Source organism: Cherax quadricarinatus, chromosome 68, assembly GCF_038502225.1.
Source record: "Cherax quadricarinatus isolate ZL_2023a chromosome 68, ASM3850222v1, whole genome shotgun sequence".
Classification (NCBI taxonomy): Eukaryota; Metazoa; Arthropoda; class Malacostraca; order Decapoda; family Parastacidae; genus Cherax; species Cherax quadricarinatus.
Genome location: NC_091359.1, coordinates 5,566,014 through 5,584,028, shown reverse-complemented (window position 1 = coordinate 5,584,028; position 18,015 = coordinate 5,566,014). Strand labels below are relative to the sequence as shown.

The following is an 18,015-nucleotide window of genomic DNA, read 5'->3' as shown; positions in this document are numbered from 1 at the left end:
TACCCACCCCTTAAACAAGTAAGTATATTATATACTAAGTTTATTTAGGTACAGGTACACATAAATATAGCTACTCAAATTATTATGCATAAGTAACATATGTGTAAATTACCTAGGATAACCCAAAAAAGTCAGACAGTGACTTATTTCCATTGGGTCCTTGTAATAACTTATTATTTAAACCTTAAAAGTTAAAACAACTAAGTAACTCAACTGTGTGAAAATCAATTACAATAAAAGGAGATATACTAGGAGTAAAGTAAACTGAGTTATTTGCATTATTAACTAGATTATGTCCCCTAAGGCCCTCCTATGTAGAAATTCTGGAGACACCCCTAAGTCCAGTTGGGTAATTGGTCTAGGAGGGAATAGGACATTCATCAGCCTTTTCTTTTTCCTGCTTAGCGGATTTTCAAGACTTCGGGTGTCTATCTCTTCTAGTGTTTGGGCACGGGGTTCGCCTGACCTAAGGACTTCTGCACTAAGAAACTAGAGAAAGTGCAAAGGTTTGCAACAAGACTAGTCCCAGAGCTAAGAGGTGTGTCCTACGAGGAGAGGTTAAGGGAAATCCACCTGACGACACTTGAGGACAGGAGAGATAGGGGGGACATGATAACGACATACAAAATACTGAGAGGAATTGACAAGGTGGACAAAGACAGGATGTTCCAGAGATGGAACACAGCAACAAGGGGACACAGTTGGAAGTTGAAGACACAGATGAATCACAGGGATGTTAGGAAGTATTTCTTCAGCCACAGAGTAGTCAGGAAGTGGAATAGTTTGGGAAGCGATGTAGTGGAGGCAGGATCCATACATAGCTTTAAGCAGAGATGTGATAAAGCTACGGTTCAGGGAGAGTGACCTAGTAGCGACCAGTGAAGAGGCGGGGCCAGGAGCTTGGACTCCACCCCTGCAACCTCAACTAGGTGAGTACAGCTAGGTGAGTACTAACCATACCCCGGCCGGGATTGAACCCGCGGTCAGAGAGTCTCAAAACTCCAGCCCGTCGCGTTAGCCACTAGACCAGCTAGCCACATGTTGACGGCAGTGAAGGGACTTGAGCTAGAGTTCGTCACGGCCACGCAAGCTGGAGATTCGTCTGTAAAAACTTGCATTTGTGGTCACAGTGGTGCCTGTGCTAACCTTCCTATGGTGTAGAAATATACCTAGTTGGACGAATCTTATTGTGGCTAGCTGGTCTAGTGGCTAACGCGACGGTCTGGAGTTTTGAGACTCTCTGACCGCGGTTCAATCCCGGCCGGGGTATGGTTTGTTTTCAATCGTGTCATTACGATTTCGTGAGTCATGTTGACGGCAGTGAAGGGACTTGAGCTAGAGTTCGTCACGGCCACGCTAGCTGGAGATTCGTCTGTAAAAACTTGCATTTGTGGTCAGTGGTGCCTGTGCCGTTAGCCGGTAACGGCTTGACAAAGCTCCTGGAGAGCGAAACGTTGCCACAATAAAAAGTCACATTAGTTGCGCTTGTGTCCTTTTACTTTACATATTGTCGGTAATTCTACCAACTTTATTACTGTTATTTATACTTCTTGATATGAAGCCAAGGATTCTGTTAGCTTTATTGCGAACACTTTTGCACTGTTGTTTTGGTTTCAGATTACTGATAACCAGAACTCCTAAATCCTTTTCGCAATCCGTAATATTAAGATCTACATTATTGAGCTTATATGTTGCATAGTTATTTTCCTGTCCAATATTTAGAACTTTGCATTTGTCTATATTAAAATGCATCTGATATGCTGACGTCTGGCTCAACTGTGACCATCAATGACAATTTTTTCCCGTTCTCTACATAGTTTTAGTTGTACCACCTGAGAGGCTAGTTGCTTATGTACCCCATGCTCATCCTGTGAACAGTAGCGCCAAGAAAAAAGGGGGGGGGGGATTGAACATTAAAATGGTATAAAATACCGACAGGTTGTTAGGTGAGACACATATGCAACAGTTAGGTATCTTTATTATGAAACGTTTCGCCTACACAGTAGGCTTCTTCAGTCAAGTACAGAAAAGTTGATAGAAGCAGAAGATACTTGAAGACGATGTAATCAGTCCATCACCCTTAAAGTTTTGAGGTGGTCAGTCCCTCAGTCTGGAGAAGAGCATTGTTCCATAGTATGAAACAATATAGGTAAGAACTCAGTTCTTACCTCTCCTAGTGGCCTACGTCTCACCTCTTGGCGCTATAAAAAGCTCCATTCTGTCACTTCATCTCCATATTGTTTCATACTATGGAACAATGCTCTTCTCCAGACTGAGGGACTGACCACCTCAAAACTTTATGGGGGGGGGGGGATTGCAGAGGTCACAAACTTGGGTGAGGGTGTTGGCCTTTCGCTCTGCTGGGGCTTGGAGAGGGAAATCCACCTGATCTAATTAGGAACCTCTAGTTTCTGTTTTTATTTACAAAGGGACGCCCGTTCCTTTTTCTTTCAATGCCCAGATTTGGGCAATATCTCTTTCCCGTACATCAGAACCCAAGTGGAAATAAGTCACTTTGTTTTACTCTTTTGGGTTATCCTAGGTTCTCCACACATATGCTGCTATGTATGATAATCTATATAAATGTATTTGTGTATACTAGAAACAGGCTCGATACGAGGTGGCCCTTACACACCCAAGAAATAGGTGCAAAAGCTTTGGTGCCCTTAACAACCCCAACACCTGCCCCCCCCAAAAAAAAACTAAAAGGCAATCCACGTTTCAGTGACGAGAAATAAGAAACACCATGAAGTTTCCAACGAAGTCCGTAAAGTAGGTACCTAATATAGTAGTACAGTACATATTGCTTGCCGGGTAAAGCACTGCTATAGAAGTATAGCTCATATTACGTGTTGAGTAAAGCTACCAGTTGGTTTACATACATTCCAGCATATGTGGTGGAGTTACAAGGTTGGATAAAGCATTTTAGATACCCCAATGAATGTGAGTCACATTGTTTGGCTTTAATGGATACCCTAGATTAAAACTACTGGATATACTATGTAAATATGTGTACATGCAAGTATGTTAGTGCTTGCCAGTAACATCTGTGTCTTCTCAACACCACTAAAAAAATTGTATGTAAAAAGAAGACTATACAGACATCTAAATCTTCCCTAACCCTGAAAAGTTGGTAACTCCAGATAATCCAATAAAAGTAATCATTGTGGTTTATGTTTATTGGGTCCTTTCCCAAAATGTGACCCACAGCTGGCGACTATTTCCTAATAGATAACAAGGGCAGTAGGTATTATTATATAAATGGTTTAGAAAACCAACAGGTTGATGAATGAGACACATGTATACTTACCAACCTGTTTACACAGGTCGGTCAGACAAAGTGACCTGTTGACACAGGATGATAAGTCTTACCAAATCTTTCAGTGGGCTGCAGAAAACAATATGAAGTTCAACGATGAGAAATTTCAGTTACTCCGATATGGTAAAAACGAGGAAATTAAAACTTCATCAGAGTATAAAACAAATTCCAGCCACACAATAGAGTGAAAAACTAACATCAAAGACCTGGGAGTGATCATGTCAGAGGATCTCACCTTCAAGGACCATAACATTGTATCAATCGCATCTGCTAGAAAAATGACAGGATGGATAATGAGAACCTTCAAAACTAGGGATGCGAAGCCCATGATGACACTCTTCAGGTCGCTTGTTCTATCTAGGCTGGAATATTGCTGCACACTAACAGCACCTTTCAAGGCAGGTGAAATTGCTGACCTAGAAAATGTACACGGCACGCATAACTGAGATAAAACACCTCAATTACTGGGAGCGCTTGAAGTTCCTGAACCTGTACTCCCTGGAATGCAGGCGGAACAGATACATGATTATATACACTTGGAAAATCCTAGAGGGACTAGTACCAGACTTGCACACGAAAATCATTCTCTCTGAAAGCAAAAGACTCGGCAGACGATGCAACATCCCTCCAATGAAAAGCAGAGGTGTCACTAGCACACTAAGAGACAACACAATAAGTGTCAGGGGCCCAAGACTGTTCAACTGCCTCCCAGCATACATAAGGGGGATTACCATAGACCCCTGGGTGTCTTCAAGCAGGCACTGGACAGGCACCTAAAGTCAGTACCTGACCAGCCGGGCTGTGGCTTGTACGTTGGATTGCATGCAGCCAGCAGTAACAGCCTGGTTGATCAGGCCCTGATCCACCATGAGGCCTGGTCACAGACCAGGCCACGGGGGCGTTGACCCCCAGATCTTTCTCCAGGTAAACTCCAGGTATACATCCTGCTTCATGTGGGGCATCCCCACGTCCTCTCAATAGTGAATCAAACACACTAACCTCTGAACCTCTTAAACCATCACTCAGGATGGTTTATCATTTCAGTAACTAATAAAATATTTCATCATATATCAGTGTGTTTACATTCCTGCAGTGAAAGCATTATCATCTACTTTAGATTCTTAAGAGTGGGTGCATATACTTATTTCAGGCTATTAATGAAGATTAAGAATTATTATATAAATAAAGCACTCCTTACTGTGCACCTTATAAGACAGATAGTCATCTGTTGCTTTTATATGAAAGTGATATTAATCTTTGTGTATAAAACATTTTGTATTTTTCTTTTAGGTGGAAAGACCAAGAAGATGAGGAACTTTTTGTGTCAGCAACACCAGGTGATGGTGATGGTTATGAAGATGAAGATGATGCCTATATGGATAGTGATGATGGTGATATTCAAGATGAAAAGGCCCATGCACATCTCCTCAGTGACATAAACAAGATAAGCAAGAAAAAGAAGTAAGTGACATTAAGAGTGCATTCTGTATTGATCACCTTGAAGTACAACCTAAAAATTTCTTCATATGTTCAAAGTCACATTGTTAGAACAATTTTTTTTACATATTGCATCTTAGACATAATCATTCTAGGTGTATATTAATGACAGTAAATAATGAAAATGGCAGCATTGTAGCTTTTTTCTTCCTGTGTGTTCACAAAATAAATGGATTCCTTAGCAATAACTCTCAGCCACCTTTCAGGATATAGATGTTTATTTAGGTAGGAATGTTTTACATTGTTGCATTTTACACTAAAAAGGTGGCAGACAGTGTGTAACTTTGGTGCAAGGAAGGCACACTTTGGACAGGTATATTGTGAGCCAGGTATTATCTATATATTTTAATGCGAGGGTCTTGGCAAGAGGCGTGGAGTTAAAAGATAAAGAATCACACACAAAGTGGGAGTTGTCACAGCTGCTCTTTGCTGATGACACTGTGCTCTTGGGAGATTCTGAAGAGAAGTTGCAGAGATTGGTGGATGAATTTGGTAGGGTGTGCAAAAGAAGAAAATTAAAGGTGAATACAGGAAAGAGTAAGGTTATGAGGATAACAAAAAGATTAGGTGATGAAAGATTGAATATCAGATTGGAGGGAGAGAGTATGGAGGAGGTGAACGTATTCAGATATTTGGGAGTGGACGTGTCAGCGGATGGGTCTATGAAAGATGAGGTGAATCATAGAATTGATGAGGGAAAAAGAGTGAGTGGTGCACTTAGGAGTCTGTGGAGACAAAGAACTTTGTCCTTGGAGGCAAAGAGGGGAATGTATGAGAGTATAGTTTTACCAACACTCTTATATGGGTGTGAAGCGTGGGTGATGAATGTTGCAGCGAGGAGAAGGCTGGAGGCAGTGGAGATGTCATGTCTGAGGGCAATGTGTGGTGTGAATATAATGCAGAGAATTCGTAGTTTGGAAGTTAGGAGGAGGTGCGGGATTACCAAAACTGTTGTCCAGAGGGCTGAGGAAGGGTTGTTGAGGTGGTTCGGACATGTAGAGAGAATGGAGCGAAACAGAATGACTTCAAGAGTGTATCAGTCTGTAGTGGAAGGAAGGCGGGGTAGGGGTCGGCCTAGGAAGGGTTGGAGGGAGGGGGTAAAGGAGGTTTTGTGTGCGAGGGGCTTGGACTTCCAGCAGGCATGCGTGAGCGTGTTTGATAGGAGTGAATGGAGACAAATGGTTTTTAATACTTGACGTGCTGTTGGAGTGTGAGCAAAGTAACATTTATGAAGGGATTCAGGGAAACCGGCAGGCCGGACTTGAGTCCTGGAGATGGGAAGTACAGTGCCTGCACTCTGAAGGAGGGGTGTTAATGTTGCAGTTTAAAAACTGTAGTGTAAAGCACCCTTCTGGCAAGACAGTGATGGAGTGAATGATGGTGAAAGTTTTTCTTTTTCGGGCCACCCTGCCTTGGTGGGAATCGGCCGGTGTGATAATAAAAAAAAATAAAAAAAATAATTTTAAAGCTTTGAACCCAATGACTAGCTCTTAATCATTAACTGCAGCTTAGACAGCCAAGGTCAGAGGTTCCCAAATGTGCAATATATTAAATAGAACTAAAACTGTTAAACTTAGAAAAAGCACGCAACACTAATATGTACAAAATACCTTGTCAGCAGAGCGAGGGAAATAAATACCATACACTGGAGTAAACCACTTGCTCTGCCAGTCTTTAAACAACTGTGGTTTATTATAGTCTTGTTTTCACTTTATAACACAGTAGTTTCTTACCAAGACAGGATGACACAGTGAAGGAAAACATGTTAATCATCACTTACTGTCTGTCTAGTAATTTGTTAGCTTTTTAAATTATTCCGAAATCTGTTTATTTATACCTCAATATCCCACCAAAAATGATTCACCAAACAAAAAAAAATTACTGTAATGTACTGTTCAGTTTTGTGTTATCTCCAAAGTCTGTCTGTCAAATCATATGTGCTACCCTGTGACTTTATCTTCATTTCTGCTTCATGGTAATGTTTTTCAGACCTGTAATAAGACGTGATGTGCGCACCTCACTTGGCGCGGGTATATCTAAAGTTGACACAAGTGGCATCCTGAAGAAACTTGACAGCTCTTCATTGAACAAGTCCTCACAGAAAATTAAGGCTATCCCAAAGCCTCATGAGAAGCCATTTGTCCTCAGGGTTAGTTAAACAATAAAACTTATTCATTATTGCTTTTGTCTTGCTAATTTATTTCCAAATATCATCAACAAGTTTTGTGGATAACTAAAGTGTAATGAACACTTGCCACTGCTCAGTAATAACCCACATTGAGATAGAAACCCAGAAGATTAATTGGTTTGTATATTTCAATCCCCTTCTTGGATACTCTTCAGCAGAAAGGAGAATATGAATATATAGGGAAGGTTGCACCTCTCCCCATACAAAGGAGTGGTGCATGGGGGTATGTGTCAGGTAATGAGTGGGTGAGAGGACAGATCCTGTAGTGAAACTAACACAAGCTGTAAATGCATGTCTGTTAGTCTGTCTTTGTTTGCCTAGAGGTAAATAAGTGCCTGGTTGTTTTTCTGCTGTTGTGGGTCACTTTTGTAGTAGGGATTTTGTTTCTATGTTAGTACTGAACTCTCTCTGATAAATATTCATTACACTTTGATGCATTAACATAAACAAATAGGTGTCTCTGAGGACAAACTTAAGAAAATATATTTCATGCCTCATACTATGTTATAAATGATATATTACCATATTTGACTTTAGATGAAATGTATAAAAACTTTTAGGGAAAACCTATGCTTGTGGTTATTTTCTATTGCTTTTTTTGTGAAAAGTGTTGCAAGTTTTTAAGCACATAATACAGATGAATCATATTATTATATCCAGAAACCTGCAACATATCCATTTACCAAAGTTATTATGCAGTTGCTTTGATTACTTTGACCAATATTAAAATGTGCTTTATCTTAAAAGTTATTTGCTACATAGATATGTGTTACCATAGATATTTCAAACTTTTAACCAATTACTGTTCATGCTTTCTAAAAAAATTTGAACTGTTCTGGATTCCACATTAATAAGGAAAAGTCTTTTAATGTATATAGTATTTTCTCTTTTTCAGGCAAAGCGTGCAGCTGGCTTTGAAAAAGTGGCAATGGAAGTAAACAAATGGGGTAAGGTAGTGCATCTTCGTCGGCAGAGCAGCCATCTAAGCTTTCCTCTGGAACAGGAAGATTTAAGGTTTAAAACACTGGAGAAGGTAGAGCCAGTGCAACTACGAACACCACTTGAGCAGGAGGTTTATTCCTTGCTACATGATGCCAAACTCGTTAAAAAAAACACGGTGTGTATTGTGATTTAGAAAAGTTGCAGCTGGTAAGAGCATTTATTTATTTATTTGTTGATGAAGATAGGGAAGCTGTGATTTCATGTATAGGGCAAGGAGGAATAACATCTTGTAGGAGTGAGGAAGAGTCAGTTGTGAGTGTGGGGGAAGTTCGTGAGGCAGTAGGTAAAATGAAAGGGGGTAAGGCAGCCAGGATTGATGGGATAAAGATAGAAATGTTAAAAGCAGGTGGGGATATAGTTTTGGAGTGGTTGGTGCAATTATTTAATAAATGTATGGAAGAGGGTAAGGTACCTAGGGATTGGCAGAGAGCATGCATAGTTCCTTTGTATAAAGGCAAAGGGGACAAAAGAGAGTGCAAAAATCATAGGGGGATAAGTCTGTTGAGTATACCTGGTAAAGTGTATGGCAGAGTTATTATTGAAAGAATTAAGAGTAAGACGGAGAATAGGATAGCAGATGAACAAGGAGGCTTTAGGAAAGGTAGGGGGTGTGTGGACCAGGTGTTTACAGTGAAACATATAAGTGAACAATATTTAGATAAGGCTAAAGAGGTCTTTGTGGCATTTATGGATTTGGAAAAGGCGTATGACAGGGTGGATAGGGGGGCAATGTGGCAGATGTTGCAGGTGTATGGTGTAGGAGGTAGGTTACTGAAAGCAGTGAAGAGTTTTTACGAGGATAGTGAGGCTCAAGTTAGAGTATGTAGGAAAGAGGGAAATTATTTCCCAGTAAAAGTAGGCCTTAGACAAGGATGTGTGATGTCACCGTGGTTGTTTAATATATTTATAGATGGGGTTGTAAGAGAAGTAAATGCGAGGGTCTTGGCAAGAGGCGTGGAGTTAAAAGATAAAGAATCACACATAAAGTGGGAGTTGTCACAGTTGCTCTTTGCTGATGACACTGTGCTCTTGGGAGATTCTGAAGAGAAGTTGCAGAGATTGGTGGATGAATTTGGTAGGGTGTGCAAAAGAAGAAAATTAAAAGCGAATACAGGAAAGAGTAAGGTTATGAGGATAACAAAAAGATTAGGTGATGAAAGATTGGATATCAGATTGGAGGGAGAGAGTATGGAGGAGGTGAATGTATTCAGATATCTGGGAGTGGACGTGTCAGCGGATGGGTCTATGAAAGATGAGGTGAATCATAGAATTGATGAGGGGAAAAGGGTGAGTGGTGCACTTAGGAGTCTGTGGAGACAAAGAGCTTTGTCCTTGGAGGCAAAGAGAGGAATGTATGAGAGTATAGTTTTACCAACGCTCTTATATGGGTGTGAAGCATGGGTGATGAATGTTGCAGCGAGAAGAAGGCTGGAGGCAGTGGAGATGTCATGTCTGAGAGCAATGTGTGGTGTGAATATAATGCAGAGAATTCGTAGTTTGGAAGTTAGGAGGAGGTGCGGGATTACCAAAACTGTTGTCCAGAGGGCTGAGGAAGGGTTGTTGAGGTGGTTCGGACATGTGGAGAGAATGGAGCGAAACAGAATAACTTCAAGAATGTATCAGTCTGTAGTGGAAGGAAGGCGGGGTAGGGGTCGGCCTAGGAAAGGTTGGAGGGAGGGGGTAAAGGAGGTTTTGTGTGCGAGGGGCTTGGACTTCCAGCAGGCATGCGTGAGCATGTTTGATAGGAGTGAATGGAGACAAATGGTTTTTAATACTTGACGTGCTGTTGGAGTGTGAGCAAAGTAACATTTATGAAGGGGTTCAGGGAAACCGGCAGGCCGGACTTGAGTCCTGGAGATGGGAAGTACAGTGCCTGCACTCTGAAGGAGGGGTGTTAATGTTGCAGTTTAAAAACTGAAGTGTAAAGGACCCTTCTGGCAAGACAGTGATGGAGTGAATGATGGTGAAAGTTTTTCTTTTTCGGGCCACCCTGCCTTGGTGAGAATCGGCCGGTGTGATAATAAAAAAAATGAAAAAAATTAGGGGGATGATAAACATTTGTACATATAAATTGACTACTAACAATAAAAATAAATTTTTGCAAAATCATATGTTGCTACACCATTTAAATTACCAATCAGTAATTAGCCAGTATAAATGTACAGTACAGTATTGAAAATCAAATAAGGAATGTTAAAACCTTAGTTTTTTTTTTTTTTCCAACAAGTTGGCTGTCTCCCACCGAGGCAGGGTGACCCAAAAAGAAAGAAAATCCCCAAAAAGAAAATACTTTCATCATCATTCAACACTTTCATCTCACTCACACATAATCACTGTTTTTGCAGAGGTGCTCAGAGCACAACAGTTTAGAAGCATATACGTATAAAGATACACAACATATCCCTCCAAACTGCTAATATCCCGAATCCCTCCTTTAGAGTGCAGGCATTGTACTTCCCATTTCCAGGACTCAAGTCCGGCTATATAAAAATAACCGGTTTCCCTGAATCCCTTCACTAAATATTACCCTGCTCATACACCAACAGATCGTCAGGTCCCAAATACCATTCGTCTCCATTCACTCTTATCGAACACGCTCATGCACGCCTGCTGGAAGTCCAAGCCTCTCACCCATAAAACCTCCCTTACCCCTTCCTTCCAACCTTTTCGAGGACGACCCATACCCCGCCTTCCTTCTCCTACAGATTTAAATGCTCTTCATGTCATTCTACTTTGATCCATTCTCTCTAAATGACCAAACCACCTCAACAACCCCTCTTCAGCCCTCTGACTAATATTTTTATTAACTCCACACCTTCTCCTAATTTCCACACTTGAATTTTCTGCATAATATTTACACCACACATTGCCCTTAGACAGGACATCTCCACTGCCTCCAACCGCCTCCTCGCTGCTGCATTCACAACCCAAGCTTCACGCCCATATAAGAGTGTTGATACTACTATACTTTCATACATTCCCTTCTTTGCCTCCATAGATAACGTTTTTTGACTCCACATATACCTCAACGCACCACTCACCTTTTTTCCCTCATCAATTCTATGATTAACCTCATCCTTCATAAATCCATCCGCCGACACGTCAACTCCCAAGTATCTGAAAACATTCACTTCTTCCATACTCCTCCTCCCCAATTTGATATCCAATTTTTCTTTATCTAAATCATTTGATACCCTCATCACCTCACTCTTTTCTATGTTCACTTTCAACTTTCTACCTTTACACACACTCCCAAACTCATCCACTAACCTTATAAATTTTTCTTTAGAATCTCCCATAAGCACAGTATCATCAGCAAAACGTAACTGTGTCAATTCTCATTTTGTATTTGATTCCCCATAATTTAATCCCTCCCCTCTCCCGAACACCCTAGCATTTACTTCTTTTACAACCCCATCTATAAATATATTAAACAACCATGGTGACATTACAGATCCCTGTCTAAGACTTACTTTTACCAGGAAGTAGTCTCCCTCTCTTCTACACACCCTAACCTGAGCCTCACTATCCTCATAAAAACTCTTTACAGCATTTAGTAACTTACCACCTATTCTGTATACTTGCAACATCTGCTTCATTGCTCTTCTATCCACTCTATCATATGCCTTTTCTAAATCCATAAATGCAATAAAAACTTCCCTACCTTTATCTAAATACTGTTCACATATATGCTTCAATGTAAACACTTGATCTACACATCCCCTACCCACTCTGAAACCTCCTTGCTCATCCGCAATCCTACATTCTGTCTTCCTCTAATTCTTTCAATAACGACCCTACCGTACACTTTTCCTTGTATACTCAGTAAACTTATTCCTCTATAATTTTTACAATCTCTTTTGTCCCCCTTCCCTTTACATAAAGGGACTATACATGCTCTCCACCAATCCCTAGGTACCTCTCCCTCTTTCACACATTTATTCAACAAAAGTACCAACCACTCTAACACTATATTCTCCCCTGCTTTTAACATTGCTGTCATGATCCCATCAGTTCCAGCTGCTTTACCCCCTTTCATTCTATGTAATGCCTCACATACCTCCCTGTGACGGCCCCCTACCAAACTAGCGGTTAAATGGTTAACCTGCCGGCCGGCAGTACCACTGGGTACGTCATCAAACCCAATGTGGGGACTGCTGAGCTGGCCTTAGCAGCAGTAAGTACCAGAACACCTCACGGTACGCATCTAAGCAGTATTTACCAGAACACCTTACGGTAGATATCTACTGGCAGTAGAGTATTCGTCTGACCGTCTTATTATATATATATCTACTAGCTTTAGAAGAAGCGCTCACCGCAGCTCACTGAGTCTGTTGGCCTCAGTTATTTGACGGTCGCATTCAGTGAGCTTGCAACATAGTGTGTTCTGCACCGGACCACCTTGCGGTGTGTCAACTGGTCTTGAAGGCGGTAGATAGTACTCGCCAGACCATCTTACGGTGTGCTTCTGCCAGCCCTAGAGAGTATTTATAGGATTACCAGGTGATGTCTGCGGACTCATCGCCTACGCTGGTCAACTGTGGGCTGAGTCATCGGATGCTGTTTTAATGGGACACTACGTGAAGAAAAGGTTGGAGTGTGACACTGAACTGGGTTAGGACCGTAGTGTGACACTTAAGGAAGTACAGTGGACCCCCGCATACCGTTGGCATCACATAACGTTAAATCCGCATACCGATACATTTTATCGCTAAGATTTTGCCTCGCATACCGTTAAAAAACCCGCTCAACGCTATTCGTCTGAGACTCGTCTAATGTGCGGCCTGAGCCAGCCTCACATGTTCCACCGGTGGCATTGTTTACCAACTAGCCTCCGTGGTAACATCCAAGCATACAATCGGAACATTTCGTATTATTACAGTGTTTTTGGTGATTTTATCTGCAAAATAAGTGACCATGGGCCCCAAGAAAGCTTCTAGTGCCAACCCTACAGGAATAAGGGTGAGAATTACTATAGAGATGAAGAAAGAGATCATTGCTAAGTATGAAAGTGGAGTGCGTGTCTCCGAGCTGGCCAGGTTGTATAGTAAACCCCAATCAACCATCGCTACTATTGTGTCCAAGAAAACGGCAGTCAAGGAAGCTGTTCTTGCCAAAGGTTCAACTGTGTTTTCGAAACAGAGATTGCAAGTGATAGAAGATGCTGAGAGACTCTTATTGGTGTGGATAAATGAAAAACAGATAGCAGGAGATAGCATCTCTCAAGTGATCATAAATGAAAAGGCTAGGAAGTTGCATGAGGATTTAATTAAAAAAATGCCTGCAACTAGTGATGATGTGAGTGAATTTAAGGCCAGCAAAGGTTGGTTTGAGAGATTTAAGAAGCGTAGTGGCATACATAGTGTGATAAGGCATGGTGAGGCTGCCAGTTCGGACCACAAAGCAGCTGAAAAATATGTGCAGGAATTCAAGGAGTACATAGACAGTGAAGGACTGAAACCTGAACAAGTGTTTAATTGTGATGAAACAGGCCTGTTTTGGAAGAAAATGCCAAGCAGGACCTACATTACTCAGGAGGAAAAGGCACTCCCAGGACATAAGCCTATGAAAGACAGGCTTACTCTTCTCATGTGTTCCAAGGCTTTAAGGTGAAGTTTTTGCCTCCTAATACCACTCCTCTCCTGCAGCCCATGGACCAGCAGGTTATTGCAAACTTCAAAAAACTGTACACAAAAGCTCTGTTTGAAAGGTGCTTTGTAGTGACCTCAGAAACTCAATTGACTCTAAGAGAGTTTTGGAGAGAGCACTTTAATATCCTCAATTGTGTAAACCTTATAGGTAAGGCTTGGGAGGGAGTGACTAAGAGGACCTTGAACTCTGCTTGGAAGAAACTGTGGCCAGAATGTGTAGACCAAAGGGATTTTGAAGGGTTTGAGGCTAACCCTGGGAATCCTATGTCATTTGAGGAATCCATTGTGGCATTGGGAAAGTCCTTGGGGTTGGAGGTTAGTGGGGATGATGTGGAAGAGTTGGTGGAGGAGGACAATGAAGAGCTAACCACTGATGAGCTGCTAGATCATCTTCATCAGCATGAGGCCACACCTGAGGAAACTGCTTCAGAGGAGGGGAGAGAGAAATTGAAGAAGTTGCCTACTTCAAAGATTAAGGAAATGGGTGCAATGTGGCTTAAAGTGCAAACCTTTTTTGATGACAATCACCCTAACACAGCTATTGCAAGCCGTGCTGGTGACTATTACACTGACAATGTTGTGAACCACTTTAGGAAAGTCATAAAGGAACGGGAGGTACAGGCCTCTATGGACAGATATGTTGTGCGATAGAAGTCCAGTGACTCTGAAGCTGGTCCTAGTGGCATTAAAAGAAGAAGGGAAGTAACCCCGGAAAAGGACTTGACACCTCAAGTCTTAATGGAAGGGGATTCCCCTTCTAAACACTAAGACTCTCTCCTCCTCCCATCCCATCAATCATCACCAGATCTTCAATAAAGGTAAGTGTCATGTAACTGTGCATGTCTTTTTCAGTTTGTGTGTATTAAAATTAATATTTCATGTGGTAAAATTTTTTTTTCATACTTTGGGGTGTCTTGCACGGATTAATTTGATTTCCATTATTTCTTATGGGGAAAATTCATTCGCATAACGATAATTTTGCATAACAATGAGCCCTCAGGAACGGATTAATATCGTTATGCGGGGGTCCACTGTATAATGGAGTGTAACACTGAGATATGCTATAGGACCGTAGTGGAACACTGAGAAGAAAAGGGTGTCATGTGACACTAAAGAAGTTACGGTTGTAGTGTACATTGAATAGTGTCATGTGACTGGCCTCGAGAAAGACGCTGTGTGAGTGTGTCGCAGGGTGTCAAGGGTGACACAGTTGAGGAAGTGTATGACGCAGAGAAAAGGGTGTCGTGTGAAACGGAGAGTAGGAGCGTCATTACGCAGAGAAAAGGGTGTCAAGGGACACGGTTGAGATGGAGCGTCATTACGCAGAGAAAAGGGTGTCGTGTGACACGGAGAGCTGGAGTGTCATGTGACACAGAGAAAAGGGTGTCAAGGGACACAGTTGAGATGGAGCGTCATTACACGGATAAGTGTCGTGTGACACAGGGAGCGTCACAACTCGGATATAAGTGTCGTGTGAGACACAGAGCATCATTAAGGTGTTGTGAGACACGGAGTTGACTGTAATTTATTATTGTACAAATGTTATTTATAATTTATTATTTTAGCATAGATATATATAGTGACACAGTAGTGTCTGAAAAGTGGTACCCTGTGTGTAGGGTTACGAATTATTATTTATTATTTTAAAATGCTAATAATTTATTATTGTAACATGTGTATATTATCAGATGTTTATTTACAAAATACCTCTAGACCAAAGATTGTTTTTTATATAATATTAATGATTCATTTATTTTAACGTGTATTTATGTATCCCGAACTCATTATTACAAAATGAGTAAACTACCATCTTAAAAATTACTTTTTTTGTAATACTCCACCACACTTACATTCTGCTCTTCTTCGCTCCTAAAAGATGGTATACCTCCCTGGCCAGTGCATGAAATTACCGCCTCCCTTTCTTCCTCAACATTTAAGTTCCTCAAAATATTCTCGCCATCTACCTAATACCTCCCTCTCCCCATCTACTAACTCTCCTACTCTGTTTTTAACTGACAAATCCATAAAACCTTAATGTGTTCATTATTTGGATGTGTTTGATGCATGTTATGATTTTCATATTTTGTTAATGTTGCAGGAAACAGAGGAGGAACGAGCAAGAAAACGTGCCATGTCCATACAGGAAATCCAGGAAAGAAATCGTGAAATGTGGCGACAGAGAGAGATGAAGCGCCGATATGAAAAAAAAGCTATGTTGCAGAACAAGAGCAAAAGCAGGAAGTGTGTGAATATAATCACTTTTTTAATTTCAATGTTTTTTTTTTCATGAAGAGTTCCCTCATTAAATCTCATATGGCTGTTTATTCTTAATACAATATTGAGATTTTTTTTTATGATATATTTTGCATAAAGCTTTCTTACCTAAGTTTGATATTCTCTCCACCAATTTTAGAAACCTAGAAGTCATTATGTTTGTATGCAGAATTTTATTCACTGTACAGCTCAAATTATTATTAAGGTTATGGAGTTGCTAGTACTCATTTCAGGGAATATATATTCCCTGCACCCAACATCTTGCTCCTGGGGGATTTCAACTTAAGGCACCTAAAATGGAGGAATATAGCAAATAATATTGTTGCAGTAATAACACCAGGAGGCAGCTCTGATGAAAACTCACACTCACACGAGCTTTTAAATCTCTGCACAAAATTCAATTTAAACCAGCAAATACAGTGGACCCCCGCATAACGATTACCTCCGAATGCGACCAATTATGTAAGTGTATTTATGTAAGTGCGTTTGTACGTGTATGTTTGGGGGTCTGAAATGGACTAATCTACTTCACAATATTTCTTATGGGAACAAATTCGGTCAGTACTGGCACCTGAACATACTTCTGGAGTGAAAAAATATCGTTAACCGGGGGTCCACTGTAATAGAGCCTACTAGACTGGAGAATACACTAGACCTCATCTTCACTAACAATGATGATCTGATACGAAATGTCACCATATCAAAAACAATATACTCAGATCACAACATAATTGAGGTTCAGACATGTATGCGTGGAGCCCCAGACCGACATAATGAGATTAGTCACAAGGGAGCATTCACCAAATTCAACTTCAATAACAAAAACATAAAGTGGGACCAAGTAAACCAAATCCTAACTGATATAAGCTGGGAAGATATACTAAGCAACACAGACCCCAACTTATGCCTAGAACAGATTAACTCGGTGGCGCTCGATGTATGCACAAGGCTTATTCCTCTAAGAAAAAGGAGGAGTAGATGTAAAATAGAAAGGGACAGGTGCTCCCTTTACAGGCGACGGAAAAGAATAACAGAGCGGCTAAAAGAGGTCAATATATCTGAAAGGCGTAGGGAGACACTGGTCAGAGAAATAGCAAGCATCGAACTTAAGCTAAAGGAATCTTATAGGAGTCAGGAATCGCGGGAAGAACTAAAAGCCATAAATGAAATCAAAAGAAACCCAAAATATTTCTTCTCCTATGCCAAATCAAAGTCGAGAACAATGTCCAGTATTGGACCCCTACTTAAACAAGATGGGTCCTACACAGATGACAGCAAGGAAATGAGTGAGCTACTCAAGTCCCAATATGACTCAGTTTTTAGCAAGCCGCTGACCAGACTGAGAGTCGAAGATCAAAATTAACTTTTTATGAGAGAGCCACAGAATTTGGTAAACACAAGCCTATCTGATGTTATCCTGATGCCAAATGACTTCGAACAGGCGATAAATGACATGCCCATGCACTCTGCCCCAGGGCCAGACTCATGGAACTCTGTGTTCATCAAGAACTGCAAGAAGCCCCTATCACGAGCTTTTACCATCCTATGGAGAGGGAGCATGGACACGGGGGTCGTCCCACAGTTACTAAAAACAACAGACATAGCCCCACTCCACAAAGGGGGCAGTAAAGCAACAGCAAAGAACTACAGACCGATAGCACTAACATCCCATATCATAAAAATCTTTGAAAGGGTCCTAAGAAGCAAGATCACCACCCATCTAGAAACCCATCAATTACACAACCCAGGGCAACATGGGTTTAGAACAGGTCGCTCCTGTCTGTCTCAACTATTGGATCACTACGACAAGGTCCTAGATGCACTAGAAGACAAAAAGAATGCAGATGTAATATATACAGACTTTGCAAAAGCCTTCGACAAGTGTGACCATGGCGTATTAGCGCACAAAATGCGTGCTAAAGGAATAACGGGAAAAGTCGGTCGATGGATCTATAATTTCCTCACTAACAGAACACAGAGAGTAGTAGTCAACAGAGTAAAGTCCGAGGCAGCTACGGTGAAAAGCTCTGTTCCACAAGGCACAGTACTTGCTCCCATCTTGTTCCTCATCCTCATATCTGACA

General features: G+C 41.2%; 1 protein-coding gene across 2 annotated transcripts in view; it reads left to right on the top strand.

The window, feature by feature from the left end:
• The first annotated feature begins 2,632 nt into the window (after positions 1 to 2,632).
• Positions 2,633 to 18,015, top strand: part of LOC128697805 (U3 small nucleolar RNA-associated protein 14 homolog A) — a 34,469-nt gene continuing 19,086 nt past the window's right edge. For both annotated transcript variants that reach the window (XM_053789721.2, XM_053789722.2), the window contains exons 1-5: positions 2,633 to 2,772; positions 4,610 to 4,780; positions 6,806 to 6,965; positions 7,900 to 8,121; positions 15,756 to 15,898. In XM_053789721.2, coding sequence (XP_053645696.1) covers positions 2,747 to 2,772; positions 4,610 to 4,780; positions 6,806 to 6,965; positions 7,900 to 8,121; positions 15,756 to 15,898 — 722 coding nt within the window. In that variant the 5' untranslated portion in view covers positions 2,633 to 2,746. The remainder of the gene's footprint in view (positions 2,773 to 4,609; positions 4,781 to 6,805; positions 6,966 to 7,899; positions 8,122 to 15,755; positions 15,899 to 18,015) is intronic.